Source organism: Propithecus coquereli, unplaced genomic scaffold (genome assembly GCF_000956105.1).
Source record: "Propithecus coquereli isolate 6110/MARCELLA unplaced genomic scaffold, Pcoq_1.0 Scaffold5, whole genome shotgun sequence".
In the NCBI taxonomy this organism is placed as follows: domain Eukaryota; kingdom Metazoa; phylum Chordata; class Mammalia; order Primates; family Indriidae; genus Propithecus; species Propithecus coquereli.
The window spans coordinates 1,511,719-1,532,690 of NW_012150840.1; the positions used below are offsets into that span (position 1 = coordinate 1,511,719).

Consider the following 20,972-nt stretch of genomic DNA (forward strand, 5'->3'; position numbering starts at 1 on the left):
GCTTGTTTCCTTGTGCATTTGGTGATTTTTTTTTATAAGCTCATATTTGATTAAACATTTCTCCATCATCTGTATAATGGCCTGTAATTTAATTTCCCCTTTTTGTAGCATAAAAAGTTTCATTTTCTTTATTGTATTCAATAACTTATTTAATTAGCCAGTATGTTTTACTAGTTTCTGCACTTGCATCTTATTTCTCTGGGTTTACTTTTCTTGGTCCTTTAGTAATCCTTTTAGTAAGAGAGTATGACTTACAAATGTCCCTAGTTTTTATCTGAAAGTATATTTTATTTTCTTTCTTAGCTGGATATAGAATTCTTGGCTGATAAGTTTCTTTCCCCTTCCCATCAGCACCCTCAGACTACCATTTCATTGTCTTATGAAACTTTGCAAACTTGGATCTCTAAGATGTCTGGTCTCTGCCTGATTGCTATGCCTTTGTATATAATTTTTCTCTCTAGTAGTTTTTTTTTCTTAATTCCTTTTCTGTATCCTGTCATCACTGTTTACTGTGTGACCTTGGGCAAGTTTGAAATTGAGATAAAATTGTATCTGCATCATAGGCTTGTAATGAGGATTAAGTTAATATATATGAAGCACTTAGAACAGAACTTTGCATATTTTACATATGATATAAATACCAGTATTGGTTTTGTTTTACCATACTGGATGTTCTGAACACATTTGTATGATATGCTTAGGTATGTGTGTATGTTGTTTTATCCATAGCTACTCTGAAATATGTCGTTGACCAGAAGACTTCTTTCTCAGTTCTAGAAAATTCCTTAGTCTTTGTATCTTTGAATATTGCTCTTTCAGTATTCTTTCTTAGTCTCTACATTATATTCTAGGCAATTCTTCAGTATCATTTCCAATTTACTAATTCACACCTTGACTGTCCAGCTAGAGACAAAGCTTCAGTGAATATTTTTTCCAATATTCAGACTTTGTCTCTCTGTCTCTCTTTGTAATAGCCACCTATTCTGGTTTGATTTCTGCCTATTTTTAAAATTCACCCTCCTATGGCTATTGTTTCTTCTTTTAACATTTGAAGTTATTTTCAGATTTTTTTTTTCTTCTGGATTGAATTCCTACAGTTGTTGATTTTGTTGGCTGACCATCTTAGTTTAGTTTTTCTCATGTGTTTGGAGTTTGGTTTTGCTTATATTGAGTGGAAATTCTGTTTTGCTTTCTTTCTTTTCACTCTTCTTATCTAATGTTTTTGCGTGCACCTACATTTTGGTCTTGGGGCTTCCATCTGAAACTGTGTCTTTTATTGGAGGTTTGGTTTCCATGATTCTTGGTAACATCAGGATCAGACTTGCCTCTCCAAGAATAAGACACAGACTAAGAAGGTTTTATATTGCTTCTCACTGGCCGTGTAACTTCAAATAAACTATAGCCCCAGGCAATGGTTAATAGCTTTTTTCTGGCTCCTCTCACAAGGCTGGAAGAGCCTCTTCACCCCAGGTGTTGGTTTCAAGCAATGAGCCTGAGGTGTATTCCAGCCTTGCATGGGGGCCTTTTTAGTCCCTGTTACTATCCTGTAGGATGTGGACTTGGGGCCGTCTGTTACTGGAGCCCAAACTGATTTGTATTTCAAGGGTTTATCTTTTGCAGTGGCTTGGTCTTAAATTTTCTGTTTTATAATTGATGTATTTTTTAAATATATTTGTAACTGAAGTACACATCAAAGTGTGAATGTACAAAACCATTTGGTTGGGAGTTGTTTTAGTCCATTTCATGTTCCTATCACAGAATACCACAGACCTGGTAATTTATAAACAATAGAAGTTTATTTGGCTCATGGTTCTGGAGGCTGGGAAGTCCGAGGTCAAGGAGTTGCATCTGGTGAGGGCCCTCTTGTTGCCACATTGCATGACAAAGGGCGGGGGGGGGGGGGGGGGGCTCAGACTCATTTCTACCAGGAACCCATTCCTGAGATAAGGGCATTAATCCATTCATAAGAGCAGAGCCCTCATGGCCTATTCACCTCTTAACAGTCCCATATTTTAATACTTTCACAATGGCAGTTCAGCTTCAACATGAGTTTTGAAGGTGACATTCAAACCATAGCAGAAGTCAGCATTTAAAATTAATGTATATCCTACATATTCTTCAGAAAGATACCAGTTTACTCTCCTACCTATGAGAAGTATGTTTTTTTACTTCTTTGCCAGTAGTGGGCATTATAAATTCTTAATCTTTGAAAAAGTATTGTGTAAAAACTAAATTTGTGTTTAATGGGGCTAGTGAGGTTGGTCACTGCTCCATATATTAGCCACTTATATTCTTTTATTCATTGAATTGCCTGTTCATGTTCATTGCCCATTTCTTTTCCTTTAAAGTGTTCATTTTTATTGTCTTGTAAAGAGTCATTATGTATTGTAGGAATGTTAACTTTTATCATATATATTGCAAATACTAAGAAGATGTTTACCTTTCAGGTTTATGAGCTTCGTTTTATAATGTGGAAGTTTTATTACTGTGGAGTCAGTCTTTTCCTTTGTGCCATTATTGTCATCCTTAGAAAGATCTTCCATAGCATAAGATTATAGAAATATTTGCCTAGATATACTAGTATGGTTTTATTAGTAGTACTTTAAACTTAAATCTTTAATTTCCTGGTATTTATTTTAAGGTGTGAGGTAGAAATTCAACCAACACCACTGGAGGGCAGGAGTGGAATAGCTAGCTGCTAGCTGTTCTCACATTGTTTATTGAATCTCTCTATACCCAGAATTTTCTTGGAGAGTTCTGTTCCACTGATTAATTATTCCTGCATCAATGTTGCCTCTTAAATACCATAATTGGAAATTAAGTTTTAATATCAGATATTGTAAGCTATCATGTTTTAAAGAATGTTTTGGCTACTTACACACATTTATTTGTTTTTATGTATTTTGGAATCATTTCATCAAGGTCTGGGAACACAAAGGTCCAGTTGTGATTATATTGAATTTATAGATTAATAAAAGGAGGATAACCATCCTTACAACATTGAATCTTCCTATCCAAGAAAAAGGAGGGTCTTTTATTCCAAAACCCTCTTAAATGTCCTGAATATTTCTTGTTAATTATTTAATTTATATATATTTTTATTACTGTTTTCCATTAATTTTCTAAGGGATTATTGTTAATGGTTTTTCATGTGATTTTCTATAGTCAGATAACCTTATTGAATTTTTTCCCTAATGTTTGAAGTTTTGAGTTTGTCATCACGTAATCATTAGCTACAAATAATGATTTAATCTCTTATAATTGTATGCCTCTTTTTGTCTTGCCTTACTGTATTGACTACTATTTCTAGACATTGCTAAGTTATAGGGATAAGAGTTAGTATCCATGTTATTGTTTCTTTCCTGGGAATTGTGCTAATCACTGTGCTTCCTCTTTGTCTTGAAATATGTATTATCATTTTAAGGAATGAATTATATCAAATCCCTTTTAGCATGTGATGGAAGACCCTATCATAGGATTTTTTTTGAACTTTTAAAAAGATGACTTATATTATTAATAAGCTACATAATGTTGGCTTATAATTACGTTCCTAAAATGAACCCCGTTTGGTGATTTGTAATATGTATTTTACTGAGAGCTTTTGCATCTCTATTAATGAATGAGTATGTTGGACTGTAGTTTTATTTTTAGTGCTATCTTTGTCAAATTTTGTATGAGGATTATCATTAGTGGAAAGTTTTTTACATAGTTCACACAGTTTAGGTAATTTGGGAGTTATATGTTCCTTTAGGGCTTCAAAGATCTTGATTTTGAAATTGTCTTGTTTGATACATTTTTATTTTTAATAGCTTTATTTTGAAAACAATCCAAACTTCAAGAAAATTTGCAAAAATAGTACAGTGAACTTCCATATTTATTTTAAAGACCAATTATTAACATTTTGCCACATTTCTTTTCTAAACTTTCTTTTTTCCCTCTGTGCATACTTGTGTGTCTGCGTATTCTCTTGGTGCCCACATACACATTTTGTTGTTTGTAGTTTTGCTGAACCATGTAAGACTCAGAATGGACATCATGACCCTTTATACCCTTAAATGTTTAAATGCATATCCCTAAAGAACAAGAACTAGAACAGTCTCTCATAACCATAGTTCAGTTATCAAGTTTAGGAAATTTTACATTCATACAATACTGTTATCTAATACACAACCAATAAACCAATAGTCAGAGTTTATCAATTGTCCCAATAACGTCCTTTATAGTAATCCTCCTAACCCTACTCCTTCACTCCTTACCCCTTCTAAGCCAGTCCACAGTCACACATTACAGTTTGTTGTCATATCTCTTTGATTTCCTTTAACCTGGAATGGCCTTTTAGTCTTTTGGTTTTTGTTTTTCAAGAGTGCTGGAGTTTTTTAAGGGACAGTTTTTTGATAACTTTATCATGTTCCAGAGTAACTGGTCTTTATTCTAGCACGTTTTGATTAAAAAAATGAATAAATAAAAGGAATTTGTCTTCCAAGAACTGTCATTTTCGTCCATATTTTCAAATTTATTAGAAGAGAATTGTAGTATGATTTATTTTTTAAAACTAAATTTCTCTATAAGAAGTGAGTACAGCCTGTTTGGTTTCTAATTTTAAATAATTTTTTTCAGTTAACTAGTGGCTTACCTATTTTAATTTTTCTCTCTCATGTAACATGTTTTGCCATAATGTTTCATACTATATTCCTTCAGCTTCCTTATATTTTGTGTGTGTGGTTATTCTTTTCTCTTTTTGAGTCAAATGTTTAGTATAGTGATTTTTTTTTAACTGAGTTTTCTCGAATAAGGTTTGTAACTTCTCATAGAATTTGGTAGGAGATTTTTCTCATTGTTTCTAAATATTGTATGATTGTAGAAATGCACAGTCTCAATGTAAAATGGCTTAGGAGCATGCTTTTTTAAGCAATTTGCAGATGTTTAAGGTTTTCTTCTTGCTTTCATTATCAGTGTCTACTGTTATTAGATAATGTGATCTGTGTCATTTCATTTTCTTTTTAAGTATATTTGGACAGAATATATAGTCTCGATTTTAGTGTATAGTATTTTTGGTAGTTCTGCTATGAATTGTCTGGCATAAAAATATTTGGCACATAAAAATTCCTAAGAGTTCAATTATAACTTTGGACTATATCTTTCACCAATTAAAAATGGCTCTTGTTCTGTTCGTTTTTTAGTCTATGTAATTTCCTTTGCCAGAAATTAAAGTTATAATCCTTGATTTCTTTTTGGTTACATTTGCCTAGTAATTTTTGCCTACCCCAGAGCACTTTTATTTTAACATCTTCATTTTTGAGTTTATCGGTGTTTTTGTTTTTTGATTTTGTTTTGTTTTTAAGAGACAGGGTCTCGCTCTGTCACCCAGACTGGAGTGCAGTGGTATGATCATAGCTCACCGAAGCCTTGAACTCAAGTGATCCTCCTCGCTCAGCCTCTCCAGGTAGCTGGGAATACAGGTATGCACCATCATACCTGGCTAATTTTTTAAATTTTTTGCAGAGATGGGGTCTTGCTATGTTGCCCAGGCTGGTCTCAAACTCCTGTCCTCAAGGGATCCTCCTGCCTTGGCATCCCAGAGTGCTGGGATTACAGGCATGAGCCACTGTGACTGGCCAGAGTTTCTTGATTTTGGTTAATTTCTTGGTTGCATGAATCTGTATCTTTAAATAGATTTTTCAGAAATGGAACATGGATAAATAATACTTATTTAGTGCTGACATATTTGATAATGTCTTTTTGTTGTCTTCACAAGTAAATGACAACTTTGCTGGGTATAGAATTCTTGGAATATACCTCTTACTCTCGGCATTTATAGGCATTACTTCATTGCCTGTCATCTTATGTTGCAAAGAAGTCTGAGGCCAACCTAATTTATTCCTATTTTTATTTATTTGTTGGCTTGTTTATTTTGTCTGAATTGTATTCTTGAAATTCATAGTCTTAAAATTATGCTTTGGTGTTAGTCATTTTCTACCAAATTTATCTAGTACTGATAAACTCTTTCAACCATAAAGTTCAGTCTTTCAGTTTAGGATTAATTTCTTTCTTAGAAATTTAATTTGTCTTCCATTATTTGGTTTTCTTTTCACAATGTACTAATTGAACTATTGGATCTGCATTGTTTTTGTATCTTCTCCAATCTACTCATCTTTGGTTTTTTATACTTATTTGCATACTGGATGGTTTTTCTCTTATTTCAGTTTTTACCCTTGTGAATTTTTTGCTATAGTGTCTGCCCTCCTTGTTATTGCTTCTCATGCCATTTAAAATATTACAATAATTTTTTTATCTCCTAAATTTATTTTCTTAGCTCTGTTAATACTTCTTATATTCTAGTTTCTTATTTTTCATCTCTTATTTCACAAATCAGGTTTTCTTTAATTTCTTATATGTAAGTTATTTAGTTTTCTTCTGTTTTCTAGGTTGAATCTTTCAGTGAAATCATGTTCTTGAGTACTTTTTAAAATTAATATTTTTTATTTTAGAATTTTGATATGGGTTCCATAAATTTTGTTTCTGTTTTATATTTAAATATATTTTATATTTTCTCTGTTGTTTGCCCAAAAGTAGTGTGGCTGGATACTCCTTGCCTCTCAGGATACATGGGGTACCATTCATATCTTTCCTTTGGAATTTAAACTTAATGAGCTGAATTATACAGAATTATCATTTTAGTTATGATACTCAGTTTTTTAAGAGAAGTGATAGGGAGCTAGTCCTGTTAGCCTGCTGCTGGTAAGAAACTTTGTCTCCATTGATTTTTCTCTTAATGCTTGTTGAAAGTACCACAGATTTCCGTCTTCACTAACTTGGCAGATTTTTTTCCCCAATAGATGGATTTACTGTTGGGTTTTGTATTAGTTTCCATGTCTGTTGTAACAAATTAGCACCAACTTGGTGGCTTAAAACAATACAGATTTATTCTTTTACAGTTCTGGAGGCCACAAATCCAAAATCAGTTTAACTGGGCCACAGTCAGTGTGTCAGCAGGAATGTGGTCACTCCAGTGGCTTTAAGGGACAGATTAATTTGTTCCTGTGTTTTCCACCTTCTGGTGGCTGTCAGCCACATCACTTGCCTTCTAGTTACATCACTGCATTATTCAAGGCCTGCATCCTTAAATCTCTTTCTGCTCAGTCTTCACATCACCTTCTCTGCATGTATCAAATCTTCTTCTGCTTTGCTCTTCTAAAGACATGTGATTGCAGTTAAAGGCCTCTGAATAATCCAGTATTCTCTCTCCATGTCAAGATTCTCAGTCACATCTGCAAAGACTTTTTTTCAAAATAAGTTAACATTTATAGGATTAGGACCTGATATTTTCAGGAGCCATTCAGATTACTACAGGTATCATTTTGTTTTGCTACTTTGGGGTGAGGCAGCCATATTAGTCAAAAATCAGATTAAAGTCTCACAGAGTCTGTGCTGTTTGTTAGGATCAGAGATGTGTCCTCTTTACCAAGTCATGCAAACTCAGATGCCATGGTGGAAAAGTGGATGAAATGGGCTGAATGTGGTTAATAAGGAGTGGTAGGGACTCCGGAGAATGCATGTTGTTCTGGGGAGAGAGACTAACACCATATGTCAAGGTCAAATTCTGGTTATCAGTTTGCAGGCCTAGTTTGTAGCTTCTTTTTTCTTTTTTCATTTCTTACAAGTTGATCTTTCCATAGTAAAGTAATCTTATATGTCTCTTAAAATCTTCATCTTGGTATTGAGAATAAGAATTTTTTAAATGGGAATTCATCAGCATGGTTTTAGACTAACCTCTAAAAAAGTATTTAATTTACTAATGTTTACCTAGGTATTCTTAGAATTTTAATCTTCTCACTTAACTTTTACAACTTATACATTTCTCAGAACAAAGTAATTGGCAAGTAATCCAAGTTGCTTATTTGTTGATGAAGAAAGTTAGATACTAAGTTAGATAAGCTAAAGGTCTTGATAGACCTGTATGTAACTTTTTAATTTTAATCTTATGACAGGTAGTTCCATTTTTTTGATGGTTCATATGTGCTTTGATGTTGATGTGTTGGATGACATGAAAACAGTGTCTCTCTAGTATTAAATTGGATAATTGGACAATTTTCTAAGTTTTTTTTTTTACTTTACATTTGGGATTTTGATTTTCTAGATATGTTATTTTTAAGAATTCAGGTTACTTCTGACTTTTTCTGTAATGTTATTAAAGGGTTAAACTAATGAAAAGTCATAGAAAGATGAACTTGGTTTTAAAATATAGTGAGTGAATGTTTGCTTAGTTGGAATTTTTTCTTGTAAAAAAATTTTTTTTAATAAAGTGGGTATGGGTATATTCTTTGTGTTCTTGTGTGTCTTAAAATGTATTCTACCCTCTTCTACTCCTCCACCCCAATATACACCCACATATAAATAATAGTTTGAGTGATTATGTAATTTCTAGGTTTGTGAACTTTTACTCTTAGAACTTGGGTTATTCTCTGTCTTTTAGGATTCAGTTTTGCAGTTAAGATGGCTGATATCTATTTGATGCTTTTTGAATACTCATGTTTTCTGTTTAGAATCTTACATTATAGTATTTTCTCTTTTCCTTGAATATCTATAGTTGTGGGTAACTAGGAGTGGGTTTTTTAGCAGTTAATCCAGTGATGTTTTTAAGTTTGAAAAGACTTCAATTGAGGAAAACTTTCTTCTCTTATTTCTTTAATTATAGCCTCTCTGTTTTCTCTTTCAGAAAGTCTTATTTTTTATATGTATATTTACTCTCTTCTTATTGAATTTTTACTTTTATCTGATTTTTCTTTGAGTTCATTTATTCAGCAAATATGTATTGATGGTCTGCTATATGTTCTGTGATAGGGGAATTTAGGGAATTCAAAGAAAGTTTTCCTGAAGAACTGATGCTTGAATAGAGATCTGAAGAATGAAGAGGAATTGACTAAGAGATGAGGGAATAGCTGTTTAGGTAGAGGAAGTAGGATTTGTTATATAGTGGGAGGAGGGAAGCATGATGAGTGCTAAGTACTGTAAGAGATCCTTTTATAGTTGAAGTAAAGAGTGGGGTGGCGGAAGAGAAGGTATGAAGTGAGATGAGGCTGGAGAAGGTAGGTAAGGGTCTGACTACTTAGGGCCTTTATGTAAGCTATATTAAGCAGTTCTTTATCTTCCAAAACAGTGGAAAGCCATTGAAAAACTTTTAGTACAGAAGTGATACAGTGAAATTTGTATTTTGAAAGGTTTACTTAGGCTGCAGTTTAAGAATGAATTAGGGATGCCAGCATGCATGTGAAGAGAAAAAATAAGCTGGTATTCTGCAGTGAGAATGATGGTAGCTAAGAGACTAGGGTGTGATAGAAAAAAGTGAACAGATTTAAGAATATTTAGGAAATAAATAATCCATAGGATTTGATGGTGGACTGATGGGAGATGAGGTAGAGAGAGATGTCAAAGATGTCCTTGGTTTCTATTCACTTTGGTGGATGATGGTGCCATTCACTAGTAAAAACAGCAGATATGTGAAAGAGTGCCTAGGGAGGCAGCATGGAATAGAAGAGGGCCTAGGTGTGAGCCTTAAGGGATGCCAATATTTAATGGCTTGGGAGATGAGGATGAGCCTGCAGAGGAGACAATGATGGAAAAGTTAGGGATAGGAGGAAAGCTGGGAGTGTGTAGCATCTTGAAAAGCCAATGGAAAGAGTGTTTCAGGAGGGAGTGTTGTGTTGAATGCGACTGGGAGCAGTCAGATGAGGACTAAAAGTGTCCATTGAATTAAGTGACATGGAAGAACTTGATATGGTGGAATGGCCAGACTATATTTTGAAGTATCAATACGTTTTTCAAGAAGTTTAACTATAAAGAGAAGAGAGGCAGGTGGGTAAATTAGAGGGGAATGAGTCACATGAATACTTATTTTTAATGGATGACGTGGGTGACACTTGAGTGTCTTTAAAAATCACATTCCAGTTGAAAGAAAGAGGTTGATAACAAAGGAGGAAGGAGAGTAATAGTGTAAGGTTCCTGAAAAAACATGTAAGTCATTTAAGATTCCTTTGAGGCATTGGTGCCCAAGCTCTAGTAGAGGGATTTATCATTAGGGAGAGGACAGGGAGTCCTCTATTGTAACAGAGAGGTGTGAGGATAGGGTTCTAAAAGAATTCTTTGACGTGATCCACTCATTTATTGATTTGTTTGTTTTTCCTGTGATATCCAATCTGCTATTCATTATCTCTATCGTAATTTTTAGTTCAGTAATTGTTTTTCATTTCCATGAACCTATTTTCAGAGTACCTCTTTTTTTTTTTTAATTGACAGTTTGCAGTTGTTTTATTCATTCAGCATCATCTCATATCTTGATGGGTAGTTTCTAATTTTGAGCTGATGAATACTGAGTCTCCCTTGTTTTAAGTTCTGAATTTTTTTAAAAGTCATCTTATTTTTCTGTGCTCATCTTCATATCTTATCTAGCCAAAGTACCTGAAATTGGCTTTGCTAGAAATTATAATTAGTTCACTGTTGTTTTCTTTCAGTAAGTTTAGATTTTTTTTTTTTCTTGCTGTTTTTCCTTCTCTTTTTTTAGGTCATTTATCTTTGGCAGTTTAGAGATTCAGAGAAGAAATTATATAGATTTGTAGGCAGAGAAAAATATGGCACTGAAGGAAGTCTCAGCTTTTTCTGTGACAATCTTCCCTATCTTGTATGTTATCTTTTAAAAACCTACATATTTAGATTTTTATTACTTCATTTACAAGTATATAGGATAGCATGTGTAGGAGAATTGGAGTGCAAGTCCAGAAACCTGTTCTCAGCCTTACTGCTGAACTAGCTTTGTAACCTTGGGCAAATTATTTTATTTCTCTGAGGCTTCTCATTTGTAAAGTAGGTTTAGACAGATTGTTTCTACATTTTGGCTCTAATTAATTACACAAATTATCAAAATCAAATTTTTAAATATAAATATGTGTAATCATTTTTTAAAGCAATGATCAGTGAGAAATTTCAGACTCCAAATGGGAGAAAAATCACTCCCAAATTAGTCTTTTTTCTCCCAAATTTGCTGTAGTGTTGTTAAGGTGCTTATTTGTCATTATCATAGATAACATTGAGATGACTGCCTTGAATTACAAAATATAATTTTTTAATTACTGTGTCACAACTTGGGAATTTTTTTTTTTTGAGACAGAGCCTCACTCTGTTGCCCGAGCTAAGTGAGTGCTGTGGCGTCAGCCTAGCTCACAGCAACCTCAAATTCCTAGGCTCAAGTGATCCTCCTGCCTCAGCCTCCCGAGTAGCTGGGACTACAGGCATGCGCCACCATGCCCGGCTAATTTTTTTCTATATATTTTTAGTTGTCCAGCTAATTTCTTTCTATTTCTCTTGCTCAGGCTGGTCTCGAACTCCTGAGCTCAAACGATCCGCCCGCCTCCGCCTCCCAGAGCGCTAGGATTACAGGCGTGAGCCACCGCACCTGGCCACAGTTTGGGAATTTAAAAGTAGTTTGTATAGCCTAAATTATCCTTTACAGAGATTTGGCTGGAAGAGTACATATTTCTATATTTCTTCACTGAACTCCAGCTATGCAAATATATTGCTTAATATTCTATCATTCAATAAATGTACATCCCAGAGGACCATTTGTCCTCGTCTTTGAGGACAAAGTCCATTCATATATAAGCATTAGTGAGCAATGGAGAATATAGCGATTTGGTAGTAATAGAGAGTTTACATTCCACATCCCACTGCAAATAACTTGAATATTGCCGTGTTACACACTTCTGCCTGTGCTGTTAGCTAGTATTCCTTTGGTTCCTACCTTCTAATCTCTCTTGCTATATATTTTTTTCTCTCTAGATTTCCCTTCAGTCTTTAGATTTCTTGTCTCTTATGCAAGTCTACTCCAGATTTTCCTCCCAAATTTTTAAAACCAAACCCATCTTGATACTCATCAAACTAAGGACTTCTAGTTAACAGTATCCATCCTCCTTGGAATGCCTCTTTAGCAGTGATCTTTTGTTAAACAGTGTATCTTTTGAGCCTTACCACCCCCTACCTTAAGTATCTGATCAAAGTAGTGCTTTTCAGAAAAATTTAGAGATTGCCCTAAGAATAGTTCTGGTATCATTTGCTAAGAGAATACAGTTTTCTCCACATTGTTTACATGTATCTATTTTTGCCTCTGATTATGGAGCCTGGAAGTGTATGTTAGACTATGTGTCTGAAGGTAAACAGAAAAATACCTGTAGAGTTTTATTATTGAATGTCTTAAGGATGCTGCTTAAATTGTTGGTTGAATAATTCTTATTTCTTTGGGGCTAATATATTGCTTAGGGATCTTAACAATAAAATAGAGCTTTTAAAATTATTATTCAGTGTAATTCTGAGTGGATTAAATCAAATAACAAGGTTCAGAGCTCTGCTGTGAGATCAGCTTTGTTTAATAAAAGGCAATGGCTGAACATTAGTGAATGACTTCCTGGTCCAGCCTCAGAATTTTTCAGTTTAGGGGTTAGTTTGATTCTAAAAGACAAAATGTTCACCAAATTTTCTGATTATATCAAAGATGAATTCAGTCTTAATGATTGTCATAGTACTTTATTTTGAAAAGTTAAGATCAACTGATAATACCTGTGTTGTGATGAGATTCAGCATGTACTCAAGAGTAGATTTAAGACTCTAGATGAGAACTAAAGTTTCTCTCAGAACTAACTTGAACTTTCATGGGCAAATTGAATCCTCTTGGGATTTACTATTTATAGATATATGCCAGTTTAATCATTTGACTAAATAAAAGAGTCTTTAGTAGTCCACTTATGGAAGATGACTATGTAAACATAGTATTTATAATAAGTAAATACTTTTTGGTATCATATTTACATAACCAGCTGCTGTATTTATGTAGCTTATAGTTGGCTGCTTCACCAGGACTCCACAAGTCACTCAGAACCCAAGGAGGTAAGATTTTTGAATTGCCTGTTTTTGCTATGTAAAAGTTCAGCCACAAAATTAATTTGATCTTGACTGTATTTTTATAGTTGCTGTGGAACTAGACCTAAAATTTTATTAGATGGTTGACTTGTGTTTTTACCATTTTACATTTCAATATGCTCTGTATTTTTTAAAAGTCTGAGATTTGTTTTTAGAAAGTATACTTTATCTTCAAAGAATTATTTATTTGATAGTTTCATATGCATATCTGGAAAATAACTACTGGACTTGTTTATAAAAGGCCTCCCTGCTAGTTGAGGTCAGAATCTAGATGTGGCAGTCTATGTAGGAACATAGTAATAATAAATAGTGTCCATTTGCTGAGTGCCTCATTTTTGCCAGGCTCTGTATGGCTGCTTTGCAACCATTACCTCATTTAAACCTTGCAGCAACATTCAGAGGTAAGTATTAATATGCTCATTATACAAACACGGAAATTCAGCAGATGGCTTAACCTCATTGTGGCTCAATTTCTTCATCAGTAGAACAGGGATAATGGAAGTACTTATTTTTTAAGATTAGTATGAAGATTAAAGAAGTTAACACATATATGAAACTTCAGAACAGTGCTTGGCTAGTAGTAATCCCTCCATAAACGTTAGATGTTGTTATGAAGCCTGTACCCACCTGTTATCTCACGTAGTTGTTCAGAGGTGAGGATGTGGGCTATGGAGAAGAATGAGAGAAAAAGCCATGCTCCTAATCTGTCTAATCTAGAGGTTAATCTTACTTAAGTTTTAAGAGAATCCTATGTGCTTTTAAAAAAATTTCTTTCTTAGTTTGCTTTTCTTTGGCTCCTGGTATGGGTTTTGTTTGGTTTGGTTTTGACTTCTTAGTACAAGTAACTTTTGAAGGGTGTTCAGTTTACCTTAGGTGAACCAAAGAAAAACTAAAAAAAGGTAAGGTAAAGCAGAGATTATGTTCTTAAAATCCCTGTTACTGCTTCAAAGTCCAGGAAATACCCGTTGCAGATACACTTGAATCCCCTTTTTGGACCTTCCCTGAAGCCATTCTCTTCTCTCTTCTTATTCCCAAAGAGAAACTTGTCATTCAACAAATAATATTGAATTTCTGCTATGTGTTAGGCTCTGTTCCAAGTGCTGGGCAGACACCAGTGAATGAAAAAAAAATGTCCCTGCTCTCATGGAGCTTACAACTACTACTCTGTCTGAAGTTTGCACATATTCTGCCTATCCTTGTTTTTACATTTTTACCAAATATGTATATTTTAGTAATACAATTGTTTTGCTGCATTATTCAGCATATTGCCTTTTATCATTGTTTTTGAAAAGTATCTGTGTTGATATAGTTAAACCTAAATAGTATTCTTTGCTTATCCATTCTACCTTCTAATCAGCAATTAGTTTATTTCCCATGTTTACTATTATAGTTCTCCAAAAAGATCATTGAACACGTCACCTTGGGCAGATGGGAGAGTTCCTTTAAGGCAGCATGTTTCCAGCTTTTTGTTTTTTTGTTTTCTGTTTTGTTTTTTGATAGGAGTTTCTCTCTGTGTTGCCCAGGCTGATCTCGAACTCCTGGGCTCAAGCAATCCTCCCACCTCAACTACCTGAGCAGCCAGGATTACAGGCGTGTGCCATTGCACCTGGCTCAAGCTTTTGACTATGACCACAGTAAGAAGTATATACCTCAGTTTAGTAAGCACACATATACATCTGGAACAAAAACTTCAAGAAACAGTATTTACTCACCTTTACTACCTGGGATGCACCCTATTTTATCCTTTTAAAATACAGGTCACACATAACCCACTAAATTGATTTCATCACCCATATCCACTGTTGGTAAAACATTGCTCTAGGATATATAATTAGAAGTGGAATTGCTGAGGAGTTACTTATGTACATCTTGAACTTCACTAGCTATTGCCTATTACATTTCAAAGTAGCTGAACCAATTTATACTCCCATCAGCAGTATAGGGGTTCCTGTTTCCCCACATTCTTACCAATTCTTGATATTGCCAGATGGATGAGAAATGGTATTTTGTTTTAAATTTGCTTTCCCCTATTTACTAATGAGGTGTTTAAATGTGTTTTAAACTGTATCTTGTAGAAGTTTTTAATTTAAGGGTGGTCAAAGCTGATGACAAGGAGGAAACATTATTATGACTGACTACTCCCTCTGGTAGAAAAGAATAGTGTAATAATTATTTAATAATATCTATCATATTGAGTGTTAACAATGTGCTAGACACTATACTAAGTGCATTGCGTATATTATTTAATCCTCGTAAGAACCCTGTAAGATTAGTACCTTCTTATTATACAGATGGAGAGATTCAGAAAGGTTAATTAGTCACACTGTTTCTAAGTAGTAGAGCCAGAATTTAAACCCAGGTTGATGTAACTTCATAACTTCTGTTATTTAGTACTTTATGCTGTTGGTAAATTCTTAGTGGAGGAAAGTTTGTCATTGCTGCTCTCTTTTGTTGGTTTGTCTATTAAATATGTTCACATTTTTGAGTTTCACTGACATCTTTTTCTTTTCTCAAGACAGTGGACTCTTTTCTCGTGTACAACTTCTCCTCGTCATTTCTAGCCTAGGATAGTGGTCTTGTAACTTAGGATTGTGGTCTCGATCACATTTTGAGTTGATTCTTCCTCTTTGGCCCTTATCTGTCTCTTTCCTCTCCTCATCTTCTACCTTACCATTCAGTATAATCTTTTCCAGTGGTTTGCAATCTTGCTGTGCCTCAGAATCACATGTGAAAAATTTTAAATACACACATGCCTAGGTTTCAGCCCTACCTTGGAAATTCTGATTTGGAAATATTTATTTTTCAAAGGCCCATAGATTCTGTTGCACAGCTATGGTTGAAACCCACTGCCTTAGTGGTTAATGATGCTTTAGAGACAGGCAGACTTGAATTAGAGTCCTGATTCCTTTAAGCTTATTAGTTGAGTGATTTTAGCCAAGTTCTTTAACCTTGGCTAAGGTTCTTCATCTATAAATTAGAGATGATATTATTACTCACCTTAGAGTGTTGTTGAGATTAAATGAGGTAATGTTTTTAAAACACCAGAATGATTTATAATTCTTCCTAAACATTGTCTGCTAAGAAGATGTCATCATTACGTTGTCCTTTCCCCAGTCAATACTCTTGCATTAATGTGTATCAACTTGGTGTCAGAAAAATACTTAGTGTCAGAAAAGTAATCTGATAAATACCACCATAAGGGATGTGTGATAGCTAGTTTTCATTCTTTACCTTCCAATAGTGGAATTGTAGTAGGGGGCAGAGGAGTAGGCAGATTATTTTATTGTACCAATCAGCCAGTCTTCTCTGCCTGTATAGTTTGGACCAATGAGGAAAAAGAAGGGGGAAAGCGTTGCTGAGAAAACAAATGTTTTTATTTCCTTCCTAGGGATTTTTCTTCTTCCCCTTTCTCTCCCAGTTTCCTCTCTGAGCTTAGCATCACTAATATCATCAATCTCCTAGTCTCAAAACTGCATAGTGATTTACCTATCCCCTGCCCACCCTTTTCCCCTACTACCCAATTCCTCTTCACCACCATTAAATCTCCATTTATCATTCTATTCTTTCAGATTGCCTTTAGTTCAGTTGTAACTCATTTGGTTACTTGAACCCCAAGTATGCACATTCCTAAGCTATTATGCAAGTAAGGGCCAACCTAAATCCTGACAAACTGTCCCCTTGCCTTGTATGGGCCCATTCCTGACCATGGGGTTTTAACTTTTGAGGATTGGGAAAGGATTATATTAGCTGAACTTTCAGGCTTGGCAGCAGGGCTGTCACTAGACTCTTTGATCTCCTTTACTATTTATACCTAATGGTCATAGAGTAAAATAATGATACATGTTATTACCATTAGATTAATAGATTTACCTGTAGATTAATTTTGTTATATATAACATGTTTTATTATTTGTATGTATAACTGCTTGCAAATTAAAAACTGAGGCTAGACCATTTATAGTAATTTAATAACTTACTGGCTTTATCAAAGACTGAAAAACCTTATGGAATAGGTGGAATTTGAACTAAACTTTAAAGGATGGGTATACTTTTTTCTGTAAGTAGAGAGGAGAGGCAAGGGATTCCAGTTAAGGAGACTGACATGAGCAAAGGCTTAAAGGAAGGAGAATGCAAATTTGGAACTTTTTTTTTTTTTTTTTTGAGACAGAGTCTCACTCTTTTGCCCGGGCTAGAGTGAGTGCCGGGCTAGAGTGAGTGCTGTGGCGTCAGCCTAGCTCACAGCAACCTCACACTCCTGGGCTCAAGCAATCCTTCTGCCTCAGCCTCCCGAGTAGCTGGGACTACAGGCATGCGCCACCATGCCCGGCTAATTTTTTCTATATATTTTTAGTTGTCCAATTAATTTCTTTCTATTTTTAGTAGAGACGAGGTCTCGCTCTTGCTCAGGCTGGTTTCAAACTCCTGAGCTCAAACAATCCACCTGCCTCGGCCTCCCAGAGTGCTAGGATTACAGGCGTGAGCCACCGCGCCGGCCTCAATTTGGAACATTTTGAGTAGATTATTTTTTAGTTCTTCAGAGGGTTCATGTGGTGGGAATAAAGCTAGGTAGTTTGAAATCAAACTTTGGAAATTTCTGAATGTTCCACTAAGATGCTTGAATTAGTAGGCTTTTGATATGTCCTATAAATTCATTTAGCTTGTCTTGATTGATACACACACAACTTAGTTCTGAGATTCCCTAAGAGATTGCACATGTTTGATGTATCCTGAAACACTTGGCCTGGTTCATTTAAGTTGATGGCCACTGCCAGGTCTCCTTTCTGCTTACTCCCCTTTATCCCAATGCTTTAGTTTTCTCTGCCTGTTGATCTGTGCTTGATCAGCCTTCCCCTCAGTTTTTCCTTGTTAATCTCCAGATGCCAAGTCAGCAACACAATTAGTGTCTGTTTATCACAAGAGTTGTAAATTCTTATTTAATGCTTACTGTGTGTCTCCTTCACTCTTCAGAAGATTGTTTGGTACATATTTATAAGACAGTAATTGACTTTTCCTGTTTCTCTTCCTTTGCAGACCTAGAGGATCAAGACATAATGGGAGCATTTTTAGACAAGCCAAAGATGGAAAAGCATAATGCCCAGGGGCAGGGTAATGGGTTGCGATATGGGCTAAGCAGCATGCAAGGTTGGCGTGTTGAAATGGAGGATGCACATACAGCTGTGATCGGTTTGCCAAGTGGACTTGAAACATGGTCATTCTTTGCTGTGTATGATGGGCATGCTGGTTCTCAGGTTGCCAAATACTGCTGTGAGCATTTGTTAGATCACATTACCAATAACCAGGATTTTAAAGGGTCTGCAGGATCACCTTCTGTGGAAAATGTAAAGAATGGAATCAGAACAGGTTTTCTGGAGATTGATGAACACATGAGAGTTATGTCAGAGAAGAAGCATGGTGCAGATAGAAGTGGGTCAACAGCTGTGGGTGTCTTAATTTCTCCCCAACATACTTATTTCATTAACTGTGGAGACTCAAGAGGTTTACTTTGTAGGAACAGGAAAGTACACTTCTTCACGCAAGATCACAAACCAAGTAATCCGCTGGAAAAAGAACGAATTCAGAATGCAGGTGGCTCTGTAATGATTCAGCGTGTGAATGGCTCTCTGGCTGTATCAAGAGCCCTTGGGGATTTTGATTACAAATGTGTCCATGGAAAAGGTCCTACAGAGCAGCTTGTCTCACCAGAGCCTGAAGTCCATGATATTGAAAGATCTGAAGAAGATGATCAGTTCATTATCCTTGCATGTGATGGTATCTGGGATGTTATGGGAAACGAAGAGCTCTGTGATTTTGTAAGATCCAGACTTGAAGTCACTGATGACCTTGAGAAAGTTTGCAATGAAGTAGTCGACACCTGTTTGTATAAGGTAGCTAGACCTTTTTAAAAAAATCATAAAATTATCTTACGTCATATTAATTATTCTAGTATTTAATCATCTTAGAACCTGTAGTTATCAAAAATAAGTTTTTGGCACAATTGCAGTATACTTTTCACCAATTATGAAAATACATCATAGGAACACTTTTTAGAAATAAATTACCCAGGTACCATCTACATAAGAGTTATAATCTGAATGTTTAGTCTTCTAGTAACCATGACTATTTGAGCTTTGTAATAATGTGGAAGATTATCAAAGGTAAAAAGATTATATCAAAGTACATGTTTTGAAAGAAAGAAAGTGGGGAGGGTTAGGCCTCAGTATCTATAAATGAAAAGCATTTTGGAGTTTTAATATTTTTTACCATGTTATATCTCAGCATATTTATGATATCTCAGTACTTCAAGACTGTGGTTTAATGACTCTGTAGTACTTACAAAGGGACTTTAGTGATTGTTTGGTGTGATATAATAGAAATAGCCTTGGACATGGAGTCAGAAGAACTTCATACGAGACTATGTATGACTTTAGGTAAGCTATTTAAACTCTCTGGAAAATCAGTTTCTTTAATTGTAAAAAGGGTAAGACAGATTTTATTGCCCTGTCTCATGGGGTTGTTGAGAGGATCAAATAGGATCATGTACATAGATGAGCTAGTTCAGCCCCTTTATTTTACAGATGAAGAAACTGAAGCCAGAGAAGGCTCTGTGGACTTAAGAGTCAGACAGCCCTGGGATCAAGGCTCACCCCTATTACTTTTGTACTCTACAGTCTTGAACAAATTGTTTGACCTCCCTCAGCTATGAAATGGAGATAATACTTTAGTATCTCACTCATTGGACTGTTACAGAATTAATGAGTTTATATATTGTATTTTTAATACATACATATTTATAAATGACTTATACAGAGTTGTATATCTTTAGTAGCAGCATTAAGACTAGATAATCTAGGCCCTTAGGTTCAGTGTTCTTTCTACAACATTCTATTTTGTCAGTAATGCTCATTAACTCATTTCTTGATTTTTTTTTTAAACAAATGTTGATTTTACAAAACTTTTCTGAGGGCATATATTTGATATTTTAACATGCAGACATAAAAAGCCAACATAATATTCCTTGCAGTTTTATATGCATACTGCCAGCTGTATTTAAAATCTTAATTAAAATCCGATTGTACTTAGAAATCAGGTTTGTGTAACATCCAACACATATGTTGAAAATATCAATAGAGTAACAACTTGATAGTACATTCTATCAATTTCTGAATTTTGGACAAACTGTATTGTTTGTTTAATGATGTAAGGTCAGTTTTTCCATATAATTGATTTAAATACTTAAATGTAAAATTACTAATAGGTCCAGGGAGGCTAACACTGATTCAAATATTTTAATTACTTAGGTGTCTCTTCAGACGAATGTACTTCCTAAAAGTCAGTTTTTCTGATTATGAAAGTTAAAAGCTGGTTTATAAATTTTATAGTTTTACTTCTAATTCCATATTTCTACTTAAGAAATATATTAGCCCCATAATTTATTATAATTTATTTTAAATGTAAAATTGTCAAATATACATGTAACTGCATGTCAAATCCTATTTTAAAGAATACCACTAAAATTTTCTGTCTGGTATGGAATGTATGTATGTGTACGTGTATATTTGTGTTAGGTATCAATTCAAGTTAAGTAGGCCACTAGTAAATGTTTAGAAATAGTTTTGTGTTATAGAATTACAAAAAATGATTATTACAGTGGGATTTAACCTGTAATGTTTCTCTCCTATCTTTTGGAGTGTTGGTTATACTGAATTATACAGTGCATGGGAGGTTGAGGTGGTTGCCCCCACACACATATGCATTTTTTTCCCCCTTAAAAATAACATGTTTTCACTAGAACACGTTATAACTGCAATTGGTGTGGCTATAAAGGTTCTCAAGGGTTTGAAGAGCAAAAAGAAAACCAAAATATCCTCAACCTTTTTTCTTCCCAGGGAAGTCGAGACAACATGAGTGTGATTTTGATCTGTTTTCCAAATGCACCCAAAGTATCACCAGAAGCAGTGAAGAAGGAGGCAGAGTTGGACAAGTACCTGGAATGCAGAGTGGAAGGTGGAT

At 34.8% G+C, this 20,972-nt stretch overlaps 1 protein-coding gene across 2 annotated transcripts in view; it reads left to right on the forward strand.

Annotated features, from left to right (window-relative positions):
- The window catches only part of PPM1A (protein phosphatase, Mg2+/Mn2+ dependent, 1A), a 43,060-nt gene that overhangs the window by 14,203 nt on the left and 7,885 nt on the right, over positions 1-20,972 (forward strand). The window contains exons 1-3 of one of the 2 annotated variants that reach the window (XM_012656263.1): positions 12,858-12,930; positions 17,994-18,847; positions 20,849-20,966. In XM_012656263.1, the coding sequence (XP_012511717.1) occupies positions 18,014-18,847; positions 20,849-20,966 (952 nt within the window). In that variant the 5' untranslated portion in view covers positions 12,858-12,930; positions 17,994-18,013. Of the gene's footprint in view, positions 1-12,857; positions 12,931-17,993; positions 18,848-20,848; positions 20,967-20,972 lie in introns of those variants that run through there. The other variant, XM_012656262.1, reaches the window with a different exon arrangement.